The following is a 21,951-nucleotide window of genomic DNA, read 5'->3' as shown; positions in this document are numbered from 1 at the left end:
TCTTGGATGTGTTTGCTTCTTTTTGTTCTAGAGCTTTCAGGTGTGCTGTTAAGTTGTTAGTGTGAGATTTCTCCAAATATTCATGAAGTCACTTAGTGCTATGAACTTTCCTTGTAGCAACACTTTCATTATGTCCCATAAATTTGTGTATGTTGTGCATTCATTTTCATTGAATTCTAGGAAGTCTTTAATTTATTCCAAGACTCAGCTGTACACAATTCTTGGACATATACCCAAAGGATGCTCAATCATACCACAAGAACACTTGCTCCAATATGTTCACAGCAGCTTTACTTGTAGCAGCTGGAAACTGGAAACAACCCAGATGCCCATCAACTGAAGAATGGATAATGAAAATGTGGCACATTTACACAATTGAGTATTACTCAGCTGGTAAAAACAATGACATCAGGAATTTTTTTTTAAATTTATTTATTTATTATGTATACAGTGTTCTGCCTGCAGGCCAGAAGAGGACACCAGATCTCATTATAGATGGTTGTGAGCCACCATGTGGTTGCTGGGAATTGAACTCAGGACCTCTGGAAGAACAGCTAGTGCTCTTAACCTCTGAGCCAACCTTCCAGTCCCTGACATCAGGAAATTTGAAGGCAAATGGACAGAACTAGAAAAAAAATCATCCTGATGAGGTAACTGAGACACAGAAAGACAAACATGGTATGTTGCTGTGGGATGTTCTGTATGGCAAATGTGTTGCTGATTAGTCAATAAATAAAACACTGATTGGCCATTGGCTAGGCAGGAAGTGTAGGCGGGACAAGGAGGAGAATAAAGCTGGGAAGTGGAAGGCTGAGTCAGGAGAGACACTGCCAGCTGCCATGATGAGAAACAGCATGTGAAGATGCCGGTAAGCCATGAGCCATGTGGCAAGGTATAGATTAATGGAAATGGATTAATTTAAGCTGTAAGAACAGTTAGCAAGAAGCCTGCCATGGCCATACAGTTTGTAACCAATATAAGTCTCTGTGTTTACTTGGTCGGATCTGAGTGGCTGTGGGACTGGCAGGTGAGAGATTTGTCCTGACTGTGGGCCAGGCAGGAAAACTCTAGCTAAAGTATGTACTCACTCAGAACTGGATGTAAGCTGTAAAGTAAAGGATAACTATGCTACAATCCACAGACCCAGAGAGAGACTAAGTAACAAGATGGCCCAATTGGGGACACATGGATCTCGCTGGGAAGGGGAAATAGAAGAGATATTGTGGGTGGACTGGGGGCTGATAGGGATGGGAACATGAGATATTGGGATGGGGATGGGTGGAGGGGAAAATACTGAAGTAATGACAGGAAAGGAGGGTGCATTTCAGGGTAGAAACCTGGTGCAAGGGAAACTCCAAGGAATCTACAAGGATGACTCCACTAAGAATCTTAGCAATAGTGGATATGTAGACTGAACTGGATATCTCCTGTGATTAGATTGGTGACTTCCCCAATTGTCATCAGAGTCTTCATCCAATAACTGATGGAAAAAGATATGCAGACTCACAGCCAAACATTAGGCAGGTTTGGGGAATCCTGATGAAGAGAGAGAGGAAGGACTGTAGGAGCCAGGAGGGTCAAGGACATCACATGAAAACCCACAGAAACAGCTAACCTGGGATCATAAGAACTCACAGAGTATGAACCAACAACAAGGGAGCCTGCATTCCCTGGTAGAATTATTTTTCCAGGCTTAGGTGGGGTACCACCCCTATCTATTTCTTTTTTTTTTTTTGACTGTCTTAAAGAATTTATTAAGATCAAGATGCAATTTATAGGAATCCATGTTATCATGAACAATTTACAACATTATAAATATGAATTATATAACAAAGTAGAGGTTATAATCAATTGGAAAAAGCTACTTATACAAACAAATCACCTGTACATAGTGGTAACGTTACCTCTATATTTCCTAGTATGTTTTTATAGTATGTCGGGCACAATATTCTTTTTTTTTTTTTTTTTTAAGCAGCATGTCTTTATTGGTCATCTGTTCCTCTTTCTTTCTTTTTTTCTTTTTTTTTATTTTGCAATACAATTCAGTTCTACATATCAGCCACGGATTCCCTTGTTCTCCCCCCCTCCCGTCCCCCTCACCTTCCCCCCCCAGCCCCCCCCCCCCATTCCCATCTCCTCCAGGGCAAAGCCTTCCCCACAGACTGAGATCAACCTGGTAGACTCAGTCCAGGTAGGTCCAGTCCCCTCCTCCCAGGCCGAGCCAAGCAATCCTGCATAGGCCCCAGGTTTCAAACAGCCAACTCATGCAATGAGCACAGGACCCGGTCCCACTGCCTGGATGCCTCCCAAACAGATCAAGCCAATCAACTGTCTCACCCATTCAGAGGGCCTGATCCAGTGGGGACCCCTCAGCCATTGGTTCATAGTTCATGTGTTTCCATTCATTTGGCTATTTGTCCCTGTGCTTTATCCAACCTTGGTCTCAACAATTCTTGCTCATATAAACCCTCCTCATTCTCATTAATTGGACTCCCAGAGATCCACCCAGGGCCTAGTCATGGATCTCTGCATCCAGATCCCTCAGTAGTTGGATGAGGTTTCTAGCATGACAATTAGGGTGTTTGGCCATCCCATCACCAGAGTAGGTCAGTTAGGGCTGTCTCTCGACCATTGCCAGCAGTCTGTTGTGTGCGTATCTTTGTGGATTTCTGTGGGCCTCTCTAGCACTTTGCTTCTTCCTGTTCTCATGTGGTCTTCATTTACCATAGCAAAGGATACGGTCAACAAGGCAAAGCGACAGCCTACAGAATGGGAAAAGATCTTCACCAACCCCACATCTGACAGAGGACTGATATCCAGAATATATAAGGAACTCAAGAAATTAGACATCAAAATGCCCACCAGTCCAATTAAGAAATGGGCTATAGAACTAAACAGAGAATTCTCAACAGAGGAAACTCAAATGGCCGAAAGACATTTAAGGAATTGCTCAACATCCCTAATCATCAGGGAAATGCAAATCAAAACAACTCTGAGATACCACCTTATGCCTGTCAGAATGGCTAAGATCAAAATCACTGAAGATACCTTATGCTGGAGAGGATGTGGAGCTAGGGGAACTCTCCTCCACTGCTGGTGGGAATGCAAGCTTGTACAACCACTTTGGAAATCAATATGGCGCTTTCTTAGAAAATTGGGAATCCAGCCGGGCGGTGGTGGCGCACGCCTTTAATCCCAGCACTCGGGAGGCAGAGCCACGCGGATCTCTGTGAGTTCGAGGCCCGCCTGGTCTCCAAAGCGAGTTCCAGGAAAGGCGCAAAGCTACACAGAGAAACCCTGTCTCGAAAAAAAAAAAAAAAAAAAAAAAACCAGAAAATTGGGAATCCATCTCCCCCAAGATCCAGCTATACCACTCTTGGGCATATACCCAAGGAATGCTCAACCACACCATAAGAGCACTTGTTCAGCTATGTTCATATCAGTATTGTTTGTAATAGCCAGAACATGGAAACAACCTAGATGCCCTTCAACTGAAGAATGGATAAACAAAATGTGGTACTATTTCTTTTTTTAAAAATTATTAAGAAATTTTCTATTCACTTTACATACCAACCACAGATCCCCACCTCTTCCCTCTTCCCACCCCCAGCCTTCCTCCAACCCACTCCTCATCCCCACATTTCCTAAGTCAAGGTCTCCCAAGAGGAGTCAGCAGAGCCTGGCACACTGAGCTGAGGCAGGCCCAAGCCCCTCCCCCCTGCACCGAGGCTGTGCAAGGTGTCACACCCTAGGTACTGGGCTCCAAAAAGCATGCCCATGCACCAGTGATGAATCCCAATCCCTCTGCCTGGGGGCCCCCCAAACAGTTCAAGCTAAACAACTGTCTCCTATATCCAGAGGGTCTAGTCTAGTCCTATGGAGGCTCCATAACTATTAGTCCACAGTTCATGGGTTTCTACTAGTGTGGCTGGTCATCTCTGCACATTTTCCCATCATGATCTCAACGTCCTCTACCCACAGAATCCCTCCTCTCTCTCATTGATTGGATTCCCAGAGCTTAGCCTGTTGCCCGGCCTTGGATCTCTGTATCTGCTCCCATCAGTCACTGGATGAAGGCTCTATGATGACAGTTATGGTATTCACTAGTCTGGTCACTAGAGTAGACCAGCCCAGGCACCTTCTCTACCAATGCCAGTATTCCAAGGTGGGGTCATCCTTGTGGATTCCTGAGAACTTCCTAGGCACCCTGCCTCTTCCTATTCTCATGATGTCTTCATTTATCATGGTATCTCTTTCCTTGCTCTCCCACTCTGCCCCTGTTCCAGCTTGAACCTCCCATTTCCTTATATTCTCATTCCCCATGCTTTGCCCTCCATTACCCCACCCCTACCCCCAATTTGCTCATGTAGATCTCATCTACTTTTCCTTTGCTGGGCTATCTATGTGTCCCTCCTAGGGTCTTCCTTGTTAGCTAGCTTCTCTGGAGCTGTGGGTTGTAGTCTGGTTTTCCTTTGCCTTACATCTAGTATCCACTTATGAGTGAGTACATACCATGTTTGTCCTTCTGGGTCTGTGTTACCTCACTCAGGATGATATTTTCTAGTTCCATCCATTTGCCTAGAAATTTCATGATGTCATTGTTTTTTATTGTTGAGTAGTACTCCATTGTGTATATGTGCCACATTTTCTTTATCCATTCTTTGGTTATTTTGGGCATCTAGGTTGTTTCCAGGTTCTGGCTATTATGAATAATGCTGCTATGAACATAGTTGAGCATGTGTCCTTGTGATAAGATTGAGCATTCCTTGGGTATATGCCCAAGAATGGTATAGCTTGGTCCACATACCTATGGACATCTGATTTTTGACAAAGAAGCCAAAACTGTACAATGGAAAAAAGAAAGCATCTTCAACAAATGGTGCTGGCATAACTGAATGTCAACATGTAGAAGATTGCAAATAGATCCATATCTGTCACCATTCACAAAATTCAAGTCCAAGTGGATCAAAGACCTCAACATAAATCCAGTTACACTGAACTTGATAGAAGGGAAAGTAGGAAGTAGTCTTGAATGCATTGGCATGGGAGACCACTTCCTAAATATAACACCAGTAGCACAGACACTGAGGGCAACAATTAATAAATGGGAACTCCTGAAACTGAGAAGCTTTTGTAGGGCAAAGGACATGGTCAATAAGACAAAGCAACAGCCGAAGAATGGGAAAAGATCTTCACCAACCCCACATCTGACAGAGGGCTGATATCCAAAATATATAAAGAACTCAAAAAGCTAGACATGAAAATACCGAACAATCCAATTAAAAAAATGGGCTACAGAGCTTAACAGAGAATTCTCAACAGAAGAATCTCAAATGGCTGAAAGACATTTAAGGAATTGCTCAACATCCTTTGCATCAGAAATGCAAATCAAAACAACTCTGAGATACCATCTTACACCTGTCAGAATGGCTAAGGTCAAAAACACTGAAGACAGCTTATGTTGCAGAGGATGTGGAGCAAGAGGAACACTCCTCCACTGTTGGTGGGAATGCAAACTTGTACAGCCACTCTGGAAATCAGTATGGCAGTTTCTCAGAAAATTGGAAATAAGTCTACTTGGTAGAATATTTTGGGGTCACTTATGTAGACTACCATATCATCTGTAAATAGTGAAAGTTTGACTTCTTCCTTTGCAATTTGTATCCCCTTGATCTTCTTTGGTTCTCTTCTTGTTCTAGCTAGAACTTTGAGTACTATATTGAATAGACATGAGGAAAGTGGACAGTGGGATTGCTTTGAGTTTCTCTCCATTTAATTTGATGTTGGCTGTCGACTTGCTCTAAATTGCCTTTATTATGTTTAGGTATGGTCCTTGTATTCCTGATCTCTCCAGGACCTTTTTCATGAAAGGGGTGTTGGATTTTGTCAAAGGCTTTTTCAGCATCTAATAAGATGATCATGTGGTTTTTTTCTTTCAGTTTGTTTATATGATAGATTACATTGACAGATTTTTCATATGATGAACCATCCCTGCATCTCTGGGATGAAACCTACTTGATCATGATGGATGGTTTTTTTGATGTGTTCTTGGATTTGGTTTGCCAGTATTTTATTATTTTTGCATCAATTTTTGTGAGGGAGATTGGTCTGTAATTCTCTTTGTTGCATCTTTGTGTGGTTTGTGTATAAGGATAACTATAGCCTCATAGAAACAGTTGGGGAATGTTCCTTCTGTTCCTATTGTGTGGAACAATTTGAGGAGTATTGGTATTAACACTTCTCTGAAATTCTGGTAGAATTCTGCACCGAAACCATCTGTCCCTGGGCTTTTTTTTTTTTTTTTTTTGGTTTGGGAGTCTTTCAATGACTGCTTCTGTTTCAGTAGCAGTTATAGGTCTATTTAAATTGTTTATCTGATCTTGATTTAATTTGGGTATATGGTACCTATCCAGAAAATAATCCATTTCTTTTAGATTTTCCAATTTTGTGGAGTAAAGGTTTTTGAGGTATGACCTGATGATTCTCTGGATTTCCTCACTGTCAGTTGTTAATGTCTCCCTTTTCATTTCTGATTTTGTCAATTTGGATATTCACTCTCTGCCTTTTGGTTAGTTTGGATAAGGGCTTGTCTATATTGTTGATTTTCTCAAGGAACCAAACTTTGTTTCATTGATTCTTTATATTGTTCTCTTTGTGTCTATTTTATTGATTTCAGCCCTGAATTTGATTATTTCCTGGCATCTACTCCACTTGGATGAGCTTGTTTCTTTTTGTTCTAGAGCTTTCAGGTGTGCTGCTAAGTCGTCAGTGTGAAATTTCTCCAACTTTTTTATGTAGGCATTTAGTGCTATGAATTTCCTCTTAGTACTGCTTTCATAGTATCCCTAAGTTTGGGTATATTGTACATTCATTTTCATTGAATTCCAGGAAGTTTTAATTTCTTTATTTCTTCCTTGTCTCAGTGGTGATTCAGTTGAGCATTGCTCAGTTTCCATGAGTTTGTAGGCTTTTTGTAATTTGTATTGTTGTTGAATTCTAACTTTAAGGCATGGTGGTCTCATAAAATACAGGAGGCTATTCCATTTTTTTTTTTTTAGCTGTTGAGATTTGCTTTGTGACTGAGTATGTGGTCAATAGAGAAGGTTCCATGGGGTGCTGAGAAGAAGATATATTCTGTTGTGTTTGGGTGGAATGTTTTGTAGATGTCTATTAAGTCCATTTGAGTCATAATGTCTATCAGTTCCCTTATTTCTCTGTTACGTTTCTCTTTGGCAGACCTGTCCATTGGTGAGAGTGGGGAGTTAAGTCTCCCACTATTAGTGTGTGGGGTTTGATGCATGATTTAAGCTTTAGTAATGTTTCTTTTACAAATGTGGGTGCCCTTGTATTTGGAACGTAAATGTTCAGAATAAATGTTCAGACTTCATCTTGATGGATTTTTCCTGTGATGAATATGTAATGTCCTTCTTGATATCTTTTGATTAATTTTTGTTTGAAGTCTATTTTGTTAGATATTAGTATAGCTACACCAGCTTGCATCTTAAGTCCATTTGACTGGAAAGACTTCCCAGCTCTTTACTCTGAGGTAATGTTTGTCTTTGAAGTTGAGGTGTGTTTCTTGTATTCAGTAGAAAGACAGATTCTGTTTTCTTATCTATCCTGTTAGCCTGTGTCTTTTTAGTGCATTGATATTAAGGGATATTAATGACCAGCGATTGTTAATTCCTGTTATTTTTTGGTGGCAGTGTTGTGTGTTTCTCTTCTTTGGGATTTGTTAGTATTGGATTATCTATTGCCTGTGTTTTCATGGGTGCATCTTACTTCCTTGGGTTGGATTTTTTCCTTCTAGTGCTTTCTGTGGGGCTGGATTTGTGGATAGGTATTGTTTAAATCTGGTTTTATCATGGAATATTTTTTTCTACTCTGTCTATAGTGATTGGGAATTTTGCTGTGTATAATAGTCTGGGCTGGCATCCATGGTCTCTTAGTGTCTGAATCATGTCTGTTCAGGACCTTTTGGCTTTCAGAGTCTCCACTGAAGTCAGGTGTTATTCTGCCTTTAAATGTTACTTGGCCTTTTCCCTTTGCTGCTCTTAGTATTTTTCTTTATTCTGTATGTTTAGTGGTTTGATTATTATGTGGCAAGGGGGCCTTCATTTTTTTTTTTGTCCAGTCTATTTGCTGTTCTGTAACCTTCTTGTATCTTCATAGGGATTTCCTTCTTTAGGTTGGGAAAGATTTTTTTTTTTGAGACAGGGTTTCTCTGTGTTTGTGCCTTTCCTGGAACTCACTTGGTAGTCCAGGCTGGCCTCGAACTCACAGAGATCCACCTGGCTCTGCCTCCCAAGTGCTGGGCTTAAAGGCGTGTGCCACCACCACCCAGCTGGGAAAGTTTTCTTATATGATTTTGTTGAATATATTTTCTGTGCCTTTGAGTTGATATTCTTCTCCTTCTTCTATCCCTATTATTCTTAGGTTTGACTTTTTTTATGGTGTCCCAAATTTCCTGGATGTTTTGTGTTATGACTTTTTTGGCTTTAGTGTTTTCTTTGACTGATGAATCTATTTCCTCTATTGTATCCTCTACACCAGAGATTCTTTCTTCAATCTCTTGTATTCTGTTAGTTATGCTTGCATCCGTAGTTCCTGTTCATTTGCTCAGATTTTCTATTTCCAGCATTCCCTCAGTTTGTGTCTTTTTCATTGTTTCTATTTCAATTTTTAGGTCTTGAACTGTTTCCTTCACCTGTTTAATTGCTTTTTCTTGGTTTTCTTGGCTTTTTTAAAACAAAGATTTATTGATTTTTTCAATTTTTTGTTTGTCTTTTCCTCAATTTCTTTAAGGGAATTTTTCATTTCCCCTTTAAAGGTCTTTATCAGCTTCTTAAAGTCATTTTAAAGGTTGTTTTCCTTTGCTTCTTCTATGTTGGGATGTTCAGGTCTTGCAGATGTAGAACAACTAGCTTCTGGTGGTGCCATATTGCTCTTTATGTTGTTGAATGTATTCTTGCACTGGCAAGTACCCATCTCTCCCTCCAATTGGTGCAAATGGTATCTGTGCCTCAGGGAGTCACTTTTGGTCCAATCAGAACTCTGTGTTCAATGCTGGAAGGCTCTGTGTTTGCAGGGAGCACCTGCAGCCTCTTGGTCCAATTGGAGCTGGCAGAGTCTACTTCTCAGGGAGCAATTTTGGTCTTGGAGGATGGGTGGGTTTGGGGGGTGGATTGGGGATTATAGGTTACAGGGTCCAGTGTGGAGGGGTGGTCAGGCCTGCCTGCGGGAGTCCTTCCTGCTGGCCTGCAACTGGGGATGCAATGGGTGGGGTATAGGGGCACTGGTTTTGCCTCTTCATAGGTTCAATTTAAAATTACATTTTGAAGGCCGGGCGGTGGTGGCGCACGCCTTTAATCCCAGCACTCGGGAGGCAGAGCCAGGTGGATCTCTGTGAGTTCGTGGCCAGCCTGGTCTCCAAAGCGAGTTCCAGGAAAGGCGCAAAGCTACACAGAGAAACCCTGTCTCGAAAAACCAAAAAAAGAAAAAAAATTACATTTTGAGATTGTGATTTTATCATTTCTCCCTTCCCTTTCCATCCTTCCAACCTTACCATTTTTTTTAAAATCTTCTACATCTTCTTGCTTTACTGCAACTAGTGAAACATTGAAAACAATAGATACAGTAAGACAGTTTATCACAGACTTTGCCCCAAACTCAAGGGAAACAATTTCAGTGTATCATAGGTAGGCATCATAGTTACTCTCGGCTTTTGTAGACAACTTTTTATCAGAGAAAAAAGTATTTCTATTCTCTGCTTGCTAAGAATGTTATAAAAAGACACTGTAGACTTGATCAACATAGATTCTTTCATGAATCTTTATTTTCTTGGTGTTACTCCTTTAATAAGTTAATGTGTTGCATAATGTTCAGTTTCTCTATTGGGACATGACTGACTGTTTAAACATATCATTTGGCTACTAGAAAATAAACTGCTCTGGTTAAATTAAGGACATGTTGTTCCATGATCTGGTTTGTAAAAGTGATCTTCACTGACATTGAGGCATATTAGAAAGACTGGGGCAATTCTGGAGACATCTGAAGGAAAATGAGTCACTTATCACAGAGTGGTTGAAGCCTCTCAGAGATAGCTGAGAACCAAAAATTTCAACACAATGAATAGTGTCTGATTTGGAGCTTTCTCTGCTCTCAGATGCAAACCTTCAGTTTTCTAGAAATCTAACCAGAATGTCCTTGTACAATGTCAGTGGCTCCTGGTTTTATTATATCACATTCTAAGCCCACCCAGGGTATCTTTCGAGACACCTCATACTCTCACTTGTCAGAGCTAAGGCAGAAAAAAAACCACAAGAAAACAAAAAACCAAGAGGCTTCTTAACACCTCTTTGAGATGTAGCTCAAGGGCAATGAAAATGGCATAAATGCTAATGCTAAGACAATTGTGATTTCCCATGAGAAGCCCCTACGAAACTTGAGTATGTTTTATTCTTTCCCTGAGTGCTTTTGTAATTTAGTAAACCACCAACTGTAGTTCTGAAATTCTTTTCTCCATCAAAGCCACTAATCCCAGGACTGTCTAAATGTAGAGCCCAGAAGGCAAAGGAAACTCCTCACATAGCAGGAAGTGACAGTGTGTGTGGAGCAGGGTGTCTTGTCTTCTTATTCCTGACAATGCCTGAGATATTGATTAGTTTCCTCATCATAGTGATTACCCTTGGTAACTCTGAAACCCTAGCCTCTTGATTTCATTTGATGACTTCCAAGTGTTTCCATCTCTTGATGTTCTTTAGGATCCTTGGAGATCACTTTTAGCAGTACCAAGTATGTACTAATGACTCCTCAGTTGACTCAGACAAATTCCTTTTCTGAAAGGTAGTAACAGGTACCTAAGTGCGTATTCTAGATTTCCATGTAGATGGCTTACTGAGATGTGAATGCTTACACCAGACCTCACCATCCTGTACCTTTTCTTCTTTCTCTTACTACTTTTTTTTTCTCTCTCAAAGATGCTCCTTATTTCATGATTTGTTGGGATAGGAAAACGCCATGGCTTCAGGAACACAAGAAGAAGCCCGAGCACCATGGCTGGTTCTGCCACTAATCCTGCATCTGTTATTAAGTTTCATTGATTCTTCCTTCAGAAGCTGTCGCCACTATGAGTTCTGTCTCTAGATGTGAATCTGGCCCAAACTATTATTCTCCTTTTAAAAAGTGGAACTACTTCTTTATTTTCATTTAGCCTTGCTCTAATACATTTCCCCTCCACCCTGTGTTTGTATCCCTTCTTTCCTTTTAAAAATCTCACCTAAAACAATGTCCTAGCTGTCATTTAAGGATAAACCTATACTGTCATACCTCAGGCCAAAACAAACACAATATGTAAAATGGTAAAGAGCAAAACCTGGGAGTTTACTTGTGAACACCACTTAGAGATATCTGAGAAACATTTGAAGGAAACTACAGCGAATTATCAGTTACAAGGCTTTACTCTTAGAAAAGTAGTTTCATTTGGATATCTCCAAGATCAAAATGCCTTGTCTCTCTTATTTCCTCTAGAAGGATGCTTGCAGTTTGTAATGACTTTTTCTGTGTTTATACATTTTAAATTACATTTTTATACAGTACATTCTCTCATTCTTTCTGTTGTCACTACTCTATGTGTTTCTTAATGCTTTCTTTTTTAAAAGTTGCTTTTCTAAAATGTCAAACACATAGCAAATAGCAACACAAGTTTATGGAATCCATAACCAAATTATTTAGAACTCTTTTAGTGCCTTCTTTGAATAATATCAAAGATATCTAGCTCCAGAGAGTGTATTTCAGATGAGGAGAGCATTACACAAATAAGTGGGAAAAAATCTGATTCAAATTTGTATTTTAATATATTTGACTTTAACCTTTCAAACATTACTTCAGGGGGAAATTTAAGGCCACACCAGCGATTATGTGGGCATAGAAACTGTTTGGATTAGAATTTAATAATTCTTTTAAAAAACTTTAGAATAAAAATATGAGACTGTATTCATAAACAGATCTTTATGGATTGAGTGGGATTAAAGTCAAATAAGATGAAATACCCAGAATTTAGAATTTTCTCAAGTATGTGTGAAGTGCTATCCAATGGAAGGAAGTTCTGATCAAAGCTGAAATTATAATAAAAAGAAAGAAGATGAATATGTAAAAGGATGATGTTCTGTGGAAGTTTCATTGAGAACTGATCACCAAGGCAAAGTGGTAGAAGGGTGGATCCCTTTTTTCTGTAAGACCTCTTACCAGATTGGATCAATGTATATGATATTGGTAACAGCAGGATTTACCACTGGAATGCTGGGGAATATGTTTATTGGACTGGTGAACTGCTTTGACTGGGTCAAGAACCAGAAAATCACGTTCATCAACTTCATCATGATGTTTGGCAGCTTCCAGAATCAGCTGTCTGACTGTAGTATTTATTGATGCAACCTTACTAGAACTAGCCCCTCATTTCTATGATTCTTATGTTCAAGTAAAATGCTCCGATATATTCTGGGTTGTGACTGATCAACTGTCTACATGGTTTGCCACCTACCTCAGCATTTTCTACTTCCTCAAAATTGCCCACTTCTCCCATCCCCCTTTCCTCTGGTTGAAGTGGAGAATGAGAAGAGCGGTTCGGTTGTTGTTTTTCTTGTATTTTCTATGTGCTTACTGATTTTTTATTTTCTACTGCTTGAAACACTTCCTATTTTGAGGTATAAGAACATGATCTCTAAAAGCAATCTGACTTTATTTTCAGATACAAGTAAGACTATTGTTGTTCAAAAGTTAATTGTTTTTGACCTGATGTACTTGGTCCCATTTCTTGTGTCCCTAGTATCATTGTTCCTTTTATTTTTGTCCTTGGTGAACCACGCCAGAAACCTCAACCTCATTTCTACCAGCTCTGAAGATTCCCACAAGCTGGCCATGAAAATGCTGTTGTCTTTCCTCATTCTCTTTATAATTCACAGTTTTTTCATGCAGGTGGCACGTTGGTTATTTTTTTATTTTCCATCAAACAGGTCAATTAAGTTTGTTCTGTTAACATTAATTATCTTTCCTTTAAGTCACTCATTTATTCTGATCCTGGGAAATAGTAAGCTTCAGCAGACAGCAATGAGGGCCCTTCAACATTTTAAAAGCCAACTGCAAGAGATGATCCTCTCCCTTCACAGATTCTCCCAAGTCTTTACTAAGTGAATAACTTAATGAGGAGCCTTGGAAGGTCACTGTTCTTCTGCTGGGGTCTTTTAAGTACTGCTAAACATATATGAATAGTTCCTTGAACATACTGCATTTTGTGACAATTTGCACACAGTCAGGCTATAAAACACAAACCTATCTTTTTTGTTGTCTGTTTACAGCATTGGTAATAAAAACTAATAGTCTCAAACATTTTAAAGGAAATCAAATAGTTAATTTTACAGGCAAAAGGTATGTAATTATAATTCACAGGGAAGGTTCATAATATCCAGGTAACTTGTAAACCCGAACAGGCAGAAGATGGGCAAAATGTTGATAAGAGATTAAGAAAACCTAAAGAGAAAAAACATCATCTCACAGCTTAAATTATTTTAAAAAGCTTTCCTTTTGTTTTTCAGATTTATTTATGTGTATGAGTATTTTGTCTGCATGCATGTCTGTGTCTGGTGTCCACATAGGTCAGAAGATGGTATCTGAATTCCCTGGAACTAGAGTTACAGGTCATTGTGAGTGACTATATGGGTCCCGGGAACTAAACCTAGGTCCTCTGCCAGAGAAGTGCTCTTAATTGCTGAGCCATCTTTCCAGCTCCCACAGCTTAAATTCTTAAGTGTTATTTTCCTTTTGATATAGGAACTTAATGGCCTGGAACTTGCTATGTAGACCAGGCTGGCTTTGATCTCATAGAGATCCACCTGCCTTACACATTCTAGAATTGAAGTCTTGCACCACCATGTCTCACTTCTCATTTTTCTTAAACGAAAAGACAAGTATATCTTTGTTATTAAATCATTTGTTGATACTTAAGGAATAAGATGCTCCTACGAAAATAGGGATGACCTTATGTTTACAGTGGGAAACATTAATCTTAATGTGAATTCCCAAGTTATAAATATTTTTGCTGTTTCTACAAACTTGCTAATTTTTCTAAATTCTAGAGCAGCATATACACTGGCAGTATGTTCACAGTGGCAGAAGTCAGTATGTCTATCATGTTATGGTCTTGTTATGGTCTATCTAAAAATAAATTAACCTTTACTTCAGAATCACATTTATGTTGCTACTACAAGGTAACATGTCCTGAGAATGAAATGTATTTGTGTACACACTTCATTGCAATCTGATTACCAGAGTTCTTAGCACAAGACACCGATATTATATGAAGAGAGAAGATGAAGAAGGCAAAGTTTATAATAAATGGCAAGTTTAAAGGGTACTGCGGATGTGTAGATGTATTTATAATGCTGCAATTTAAGTGTAGAAACAATAGCTGTAAACTCCAAACAAGACAGTGGGGGAAATTTCCTGTAACATTTTCACTGTGACAGTAGGAATTATAACATTATACAGATAAGACATTACACACAGTATACTTTTGTTTAGTCTATATAGTCTTAAGGTAAAACAACAAGCTGCAATGAAATGATGATACACACGTCAGTTTGGCTTGGTGGAGTTATCAAAAAGGTAATGGTAGAACTATTCACATTTTCCACCCAACTACATCTGAGCTGTGTAGTTCTTCTATATATAGGTGATAAGAATGATGATGATTGCTTTAATAATATATAGGTGATAAGAATGATGACGATTGCTTTAATAATAATATAGCACATATTTATTGGTAATCTGTACTTTATAAAACATGTTATTTCATGAATTATATTTTAATTATCTTGCCTTGGAAAACGTAATGTGCAAATTCAGTTGAGTGCAGGTTAGCCTTAGATGTTGACCTCATTTTTATTTTGAAGAATTTATTTTTATTTTATTTAGTATTTAGTGTTACTGAAATTTGGTAATTAAGAGAAGCTAATTAAGTACACTTGTGAGCAACTTTTGATTCTAATGAAATGGTTTTTGGGGTAAGTGAGCTAACGTATAGCTAGCAGTCACCTACACTTAAGCAAACTTTAGGAGAGAGGAGAATAAAGAACAGGTCTTGTTCCTGACAATAGAAGAATGGCAAAATACTAGTAAATGAATCCCAGGTCATAGGCTATGTCATTGCAATGAATGGTTTGTTATCCACATGTTTGAATGGCAAGTGAGCTCTAGCCCTGTGCCTCCTCTATCTCCATCTGTCACCTTCCTGACAGCCTCAGCAGCATCAGACCCTCTGTCAATATATGTAACCCCAGGCCAATGCATGCAACCTGGAATGATTGACCAAAATGTTGGGGAATAGAGGGAAATCATTACTTATTTTTTACTACTAACCTCTTACCTGACAAATAAATGTTCATTTTGAGATTTTTTTTGTGATGATTTCTTCTTTCCATCCACAGAGTTAGGCAGTTGACAGGAGAAGAATACCTTGAGTATGCTGATGGAATTGGGTATACTCTGATACCAAGTTCTAAAGGTATCAGGGACACAAAGGCATGTTTTCTTGAGCATTTCTGGATACATATACCAGATAAAAACCTGTATCTGTACTGACGTCTAAGAATGGTTTACAGATTTGTTTCAAGTAAGTCATGAGCTACTTTTTAGGTGACTTTTCCTTGCAAAACCTCACTAGACCCTTTTAACGGTTGTTGACATTATGACAAAGGCCTTCCAAATTCTCCCATTTTTAGACAACAGGTAATATGTTGTCCATGTATTTCTTAAGAATAATATTCACAAGAAAAATTATCTGAAATTTTGTTAAATGCATTTGAGAAACACACAAGCAATCCTTTTTGACTCCTTATACACCAAATCTCATTTTACAGTTTTTCTCTCTCTCTCTGTGAGTGTGTGTGTATTATGACAAAACTAATGTATTATCTGAGACTAAGAAGATGCCTAGTTGTTCTCATTCTAACCCTAAACTCCCTGCCATTGGGGAGCGGGCACTGTTGGCCACTGAGAACATTGGGAGTCTTAAAGATGTGTGCTGAGGTGTTGAGGGAGACAGAAAGGGGCAACCATGAAGTTCATCAAACCACTTTACTGGAATATCACACACGGGGAGAGAGAGAGAGAGAGAGAGAGAGAGAGAGAGAGAGAGAGAGAGAGAGAGAGAGAGAGAGAGAGAGAGAGAGAGACCGAGCGCTAGGAGTGATTTAAAAGGCTGTGTAATTCAAATGGAATATTGAGATGTGTGAGAAAAGGTGATAAGATCATTCACAGATGAAGTAGTTCTTTGTTACATTTTTTTTAACTTCCCATTATGTTTTGTATTAATTAGGTCAGAGTGGATTTCCACAAGTGCTTTATCACTATTCCTTGGTGAGAATGCTATTTGTTTTTTAGCTCAGTACATCATGAAGTCAATGATCATCTGTTTTCTGATTTTTAATTTGCCTGCATGTGTGTATGTGCAACATGTGTATTCCTGGTCCTCTGGAGGCTAGAAGAGGGTTATCAGATCCACCGCAACTGGGGTTACAGATTGTTGTAAACCACTATGTGATACTGAGATCAGAACCTGAGTCCTCTATAAGAGTAGCAAGTGCTCTTAACAGCTGAGCCATCTCTCCAGCCAAGTTTTCTGATTTTAACTATAGCTATCATTAGATGCTTAGACTAATTATTTTGACTGCAACTATAGGATAAAGATTAATCAAGTTACCTTTACAAACATTTTATAATAATACACATTATACTTAGATATATAGTAACAATTTCTCCATCATACATAGCTCAACCATTTGATATTTTAAAGTATAAAAGGTAGTTCATCACAGGATTATAAATAATATCTGTAGTTATATAGACTTTTAAAAAAATGTAAATATTCACTTGGATTTTTATTTACTCAGCATATGATAGACATGATTTTATAATTCTCAATGTTTTCTTCATAGAGTTCATCTTTAATGTAATTATGAACATAAATGTTTTTCAGTTTTTCACCGGACTTGTTTTCTTATTTTTTAGAAAAAATTAAATCTCATGTTTTGGTCACTTTTAAACCATGCCTTCAAATGATGACTCTTTTTCTGGTGGCCTTCAGAGTATTTCTAAAGCATCAGTAACTTCTAGGTCTCTTAATTTCCATACCATGAAATCTAGGCTTGTCTTGCCCTTTCCAAATCCTGGAACTAGAATAATTCTATGCATGTAGGCCTGACAGGTTCTGTGAGGCATTCATCAATAAACTCTCAGAATTTTGGCAGTGTACTCCACATTAATGAAATAAAAATGTCTTGAGGAAGTTCACAGGAAATGCATATTGAGATGGGTTCTTATCATGTGGCTCAGGGTAGCCCAATATTCACTAAATAATTTCAGCTGGGCTCAAACTCATAATCTTGACTCAGCCTCTTGAGTATTAGAATTACAGGTATATAATGCCATGCCTAATATTTTTTTCTAAAGCTCTCAACTTAATTACAGTGTAGAGTCAAGACAGAAGCTGATTATATTAGAATTATAAAATAATACAATCTATTTTTATAATTAGCTTTTATGATAACAAGATCAAAATGAATAAAAAGAATATCACTGTTATTCTCCACCTCAACTTGACAGATAAGTTTAAAAAAATCATCATGGACGAGAAGGAAAGAATATAAAAGGTAGGATGAGGAAGAATACAAACTTTTAGGTATCACATGGTATAGCAGGAATCTTGGAAGGTCTTATTAATAAAAATCAAACCTGAGGCCAGTTATTGGGGTGAACACTGGAAGATCAGAGAGACAGAACAAGCCACAGCTAACTTCACCTGGCCAACTTATCAGCTGATCTTGTTTCCTCAGACTGGAAGCCTCTGTGTCCTTATATCCGAATGGCTCTCAGCTGAACTGTACTTCTTAAAACCTAAAGGTTAACTAGCCAAATGCTTCTAGTTTCTGGTTCTCACACCTTATATACCTTTCTGCTTTCTACCACGACTCCCTGGGATTAAAAGCTCACTTTCTGGGATTAAAGGCATGTGTCACCATGCCTGGCTGTTTCCAATGTGGCCTTGAACTCAGAGAGGGATTTCTACCTCTGGGATGCTAGGATTAAAGGTGTGAGTGCCACCATTTTCTAGCCTTTGTATTTAGTGGCTGTTCTGTCTCTGACCCCAGATAAGTTTATTAGGGTGTACAATATTTTGGGGAACACAATACCACCACAACATGGCTATTGCACATATGAGCTACGATTAATTACATTAGACTAGCACAAGATCGAGCCAGTTCAAAGATTCCATCATGGAATAAAGAGGGAATCCTAAGGCCCACTCCCCAGCTCAGGAGCTATAGGCAGATAGCTATGGTCACTTTTCTTATGAATGTGGATGAATGACCCAACATCCATGAATATATAGGTAACATGAATTGGACTCAGTGGATTTAAAAAAAATAAATAAAAGGAGGATATCAAGTAGGAAGATCTAGGAGGCAGCTAAAGGTTCAACACTGAGTACAACTCTTCAGGCACTGTCCACCTTATTGTTAAAGACAGTGACTTTCCATGTTCTGGAACTTGCCAAGTAGGCTAGGCTGGCTGGCTAGAGAGCCCCAAGGATCCATTTCCGCCTCTCCTTGGCACTGTAACTGCAAGCATACTACCAAGCCTGGCTTACTTGTGAAGCTTCTGGGGATCAAACTTAGGTCTTCAAGCTTTTACAGAAAGTACTTTACTGACTAAACTATGTCTCCAGCTCTTTCTCTCTGGGGTCACTCTTATCTGTCCTATTACAGTTGGATTTTTCTGATACTTTAAAACATCAGGTACATTTCTTTATCAATTAAACACTGACTACTTTCCCTTCAAGCACTCATTTGGATTAAAATTTTAGCAACAGAAATCTTTGGCATACAGCCTTGGGACTCCTGTGACATTTAAAATGTCACTTGGCAAGAGTAAAGCCTGTTGGCACATGTCAGGGGATCATGAGTTCTCAGCTAGCCTGGGCTACACAGCAAATTCCTGAGCAATCCTGTTAAACAAAACAAAATAAAATCAAAGAAAAAGTAAAAAAAGAAAAAAAACAAAATACAATAACAAAAGTGAAGCCTTTAGGTTCACAGGCTTTTCTAGAATTAGAGTAATGAAGAGATACTGAATTTTCTTCTAAAATTTTGTTTATCACTGGATTCTTCTGCTTTTGTTTTTTTTGGGGCAGATTTTTCATCATGTGGCCCAGGCTGTCCTTGAACACATGATGTCTCAACTCAACCTCTTGAGTACTGGGATAACAGATGTGGTCCATTATGACCGGCTCTCACTGGATCCTTTCAGTTATCTTTGAGCACCATGAGATTTTCCTAGAAAAGCCTGGAAACTAGCAATCTGCTGACGAAGGCAGCAGAGGGGTTTTAAAATAGCACGCACTATCTTCACATGTGCTCACAGTGAGGAAATAACTCAGACAGTTACACTTCCACGTCGAGCCTGTAACAGTATATATTCATCTTACATGAGTTTTGAAAGAATACAATTACATTTATATGTAAGAAAAAAAATCACAAGTAGAAATGAAAATTATTTCCAAGCTTGAGTAGACAGAATACTTCTATATTAATATTATCAAGCACTAACAGTGTCCTGTATGATTTAGAATTTCAATCCCATGAGCTTTCTGTGTCATTTAACCTGTGGGAGATATTACCTGGGGAAATTTTTAAAGTGAAATATTTTAAATTAGATTTTAATTGAAGAAAATCATATACATGGTTAAAAATGAATCACACAATAGTGTTAGATTAACAACAAAAAAGAACGAACTCTTGCTTTTCCTCTACCTATTTTCATTTCTTTTCTTCAGAAATAACTCTTTTAACTCTTACGTGTTTCTGCATTGGTTTTCCTAATTGTAGTTTATGCTGCTTTTTATATATTAGATCTTTTTTGTAGTGTTGGGGATCAAATACAGAGCCTTGTGCATGCTAGGCAATACTCTCCAACTGAACCAAATCTCCAGCCCTCTGTAATAGTTCTTGATGGACTTTCCATCATTATATTACATCCTTTTCCTCTTCAAGCCCCCCCAGTGTTACATAATCATTTCTTGTTAAGCAAGTACTTATATTACAGGTACAGTATCAGTCACATGAGGTAGGGCAGCATAATTTATGACTGTATTTTATTTCTCATGGGGTTTATAATGACTTCAGTTTTAATTTTAAAATAAAATGTAAGTACTAACTCACCCCAGACTTGGAAAAATCTCTAGCACACATTCAGGTATTTGCTTTTTTTTTGGACATTCAGAACACTCCATCTTTGGGCATTTCCTGCTTACTTCATGTGGTTACCCCCCTCTATTTAGCAGTTAGAAACTTTCGGGTTGTCCATAATCCACGAAACGTCCCAGTCACTCTCCATAGTACCGTCCCACTCCACAAGGACTCCGCCATTCCATTTATTTTTCCACTTGTCAACTGTATTTTCACAACAAGGTTTGTAACATCTGCATTTCACTCTGTAACCAAAATTAAGTATTCCCTTTAAAGGAAAAAGCCATATGTGGTCCACTTGCATTACTATGAGAGAACAGTCCTTTTTTTCTGCCATGACTGAACTTCCTTTTCTTTGGCTCCAATTGTCTCTCTGACAGGGATATCCTCCCACTCTGCCACCATTTGTTCAAAATCCTGCCGTTGTATTTGCACTGGGAACATGGCTTTGACCCCCAGCTTCAATGTATCCTCTTGTGGGAGGAAGAGAGAACATACTTTTCAGATCACATTCATGTAACAGGCCTCTGACTCCATGACTAGCTCACAGTCCAGTATTCCCAAAGATCAATTCAGATCGTAAGTTTGTTGTAAATCTGGGTTCTTGAGAAACTTAGTTTTCCTTTCTCAGACCGCGGCCTGTGCCCGTCGTCAGATCCTAAGATTCCCCAGGGGTTTACGGATGTGCGCTCCTTAGGTACTTCCTTGGGTCTCAGTGTCTCCGCTTCTGGAACATCTCGGCTCTTAACAGACTCAGCAGGCCTTCCCCACCTCCACATCCCGGGAAGGGGAGGCCCGGGGCGGATCGCGCGTGAGCGCGCTCTCGCGAGTCTGCCCGCTCTTCTCGCGCACCTCGGCGGTGCCGCGGGGCGGCCTGGGAGGCGGCCATCTTGCGGGTCCCCGGAGGCCCGGCCACGCAGGCGCGGCTCTAAATGTGTACCTGCAGGCGGATGTTGAGGATCACCGAGCCCGCGATGTAGAAGTACGGGAAGTTCATGCGCAGCTGCCAGGCCAGCTCGAAGAAGGCGAGCAGGGTCCGGGAGAGCCCCTTGCAGAAGACACCGTACGGGGTGGCGGCCGCGGGGCCCACAGCCCTGAGCGCCAGGGCGGACGGGACGTCGGCGGGGACCATGGCGTTGTCCCACCCGGCCGAGGGTCTCCGCAGCTCCGCGCACTCCCGAGCAAGGTCGGGCCGTGCCGGGACGACGTGCCCACCGGCTCCCTCCTGCCCTGCCAGCGGCCTCCCGGCTGCCGCTGCCGCTCCCTCCCTGGCGGCGCGGGGCTGCGTGGGCTCCGCCCCTTCCTGTCAGCTTCCTGAGGAAGGTCTGCTGCCGGGAGTTATGTAATTTTTCAGGACAGCGGCGCAGAGATCTGCTGTCACTTTAAAGGAAAGAGCTCAGTGAGCCGATGTAATTTAGCCAACAGGACACATTTTGCAAGGATCAAAGGTGGATTAAAATGTGTTCGTCTGCTCCGTGATCCTGTAACATTCACTCTGATACTAAGACAAGATGATCACCTTACAAACGCTTATACAGGCAGAGTCTGCATTTGTAACACACTATAACTGTGAAAAGTCACCTTATTAGGTTATGGATTTACCTGTGTATTAGGACTATTTAGATTGCAAGTGACAAACAAAAATACATAC

The 21,951-nt window shown here is 39.7% G+C and overlaps 2 protein-coding genes across 2 annotated transcripts; one reads left to right on the top strand and one right to left on the bottom strand.

The window, feature by feature from the left end:
* The first annotated feature begins 3,616 nt into the window (after nt 1–3,616).
* On the top strand, nt 3,617–19,393 carry Tas2r42 (taste 2 receptor member 42). Its single transcript, XM_052720230.1, is given in 3 exon segments — nt 3,617–12,380; nt 12,382–12,616; nt 12,619–19,393. Coding segments are annotated over 3 exon segments (930 nt in total). The 5' UTR covers nt 3,617–12,258; the 3' UTR covers nt 13,192–19,393.
* Nucleotides 19,394–19,509: 116 nt separating this feature from the next.
* Nucleotides 19,510–21,599, bottom strand: Smim10l1 (small integral membrane protein 10 like 1). The gene has a single exon (XM_052720231.1). The coding sequence runs from the start codon at nt 21,430–21,432 to the stop codon at nt 21,229–21,231; it is 204 nt and encodes a 67-aa protein (XP_052576191.1). The 5' UTR covers nt 21,433–21,599; the 3' UTR covers nt 19,510–21,228.
* Nucleotides 21,600–21,951: the final 352 nt, after the last annotated feature.

This window comes from Peromyscus californicus, unplaced genomic scaffold (genome assembly GCF_007827085.1).
Source record: "Peromyscus californicus insignis strain IS unplaced genomic scaffold, ASM782708v3 Scaffold_6__1_contigs__length_162567912, whole genome shotgun sequence".
In the NCBI taxonomy this organism is placed as follows: Eukaryota; Metazoa; Chordata; class Mammalia; order Rodentia; family Cricetidae; genus Peromyscus; species Peromyscus californicus.
This window is presented reverse-complemented; position numbering and strand designations above follow the sequence as displayed.

Coding starts and splice junctions, on each gene's coding strand:
- Smim10l1 (XM_052720231.1), bottom strand. CDS start 21,432: ATGGTCCCCGCCGACGTCCCGTCCGCCCTGGCGCTCAGGGCTGTGGGC.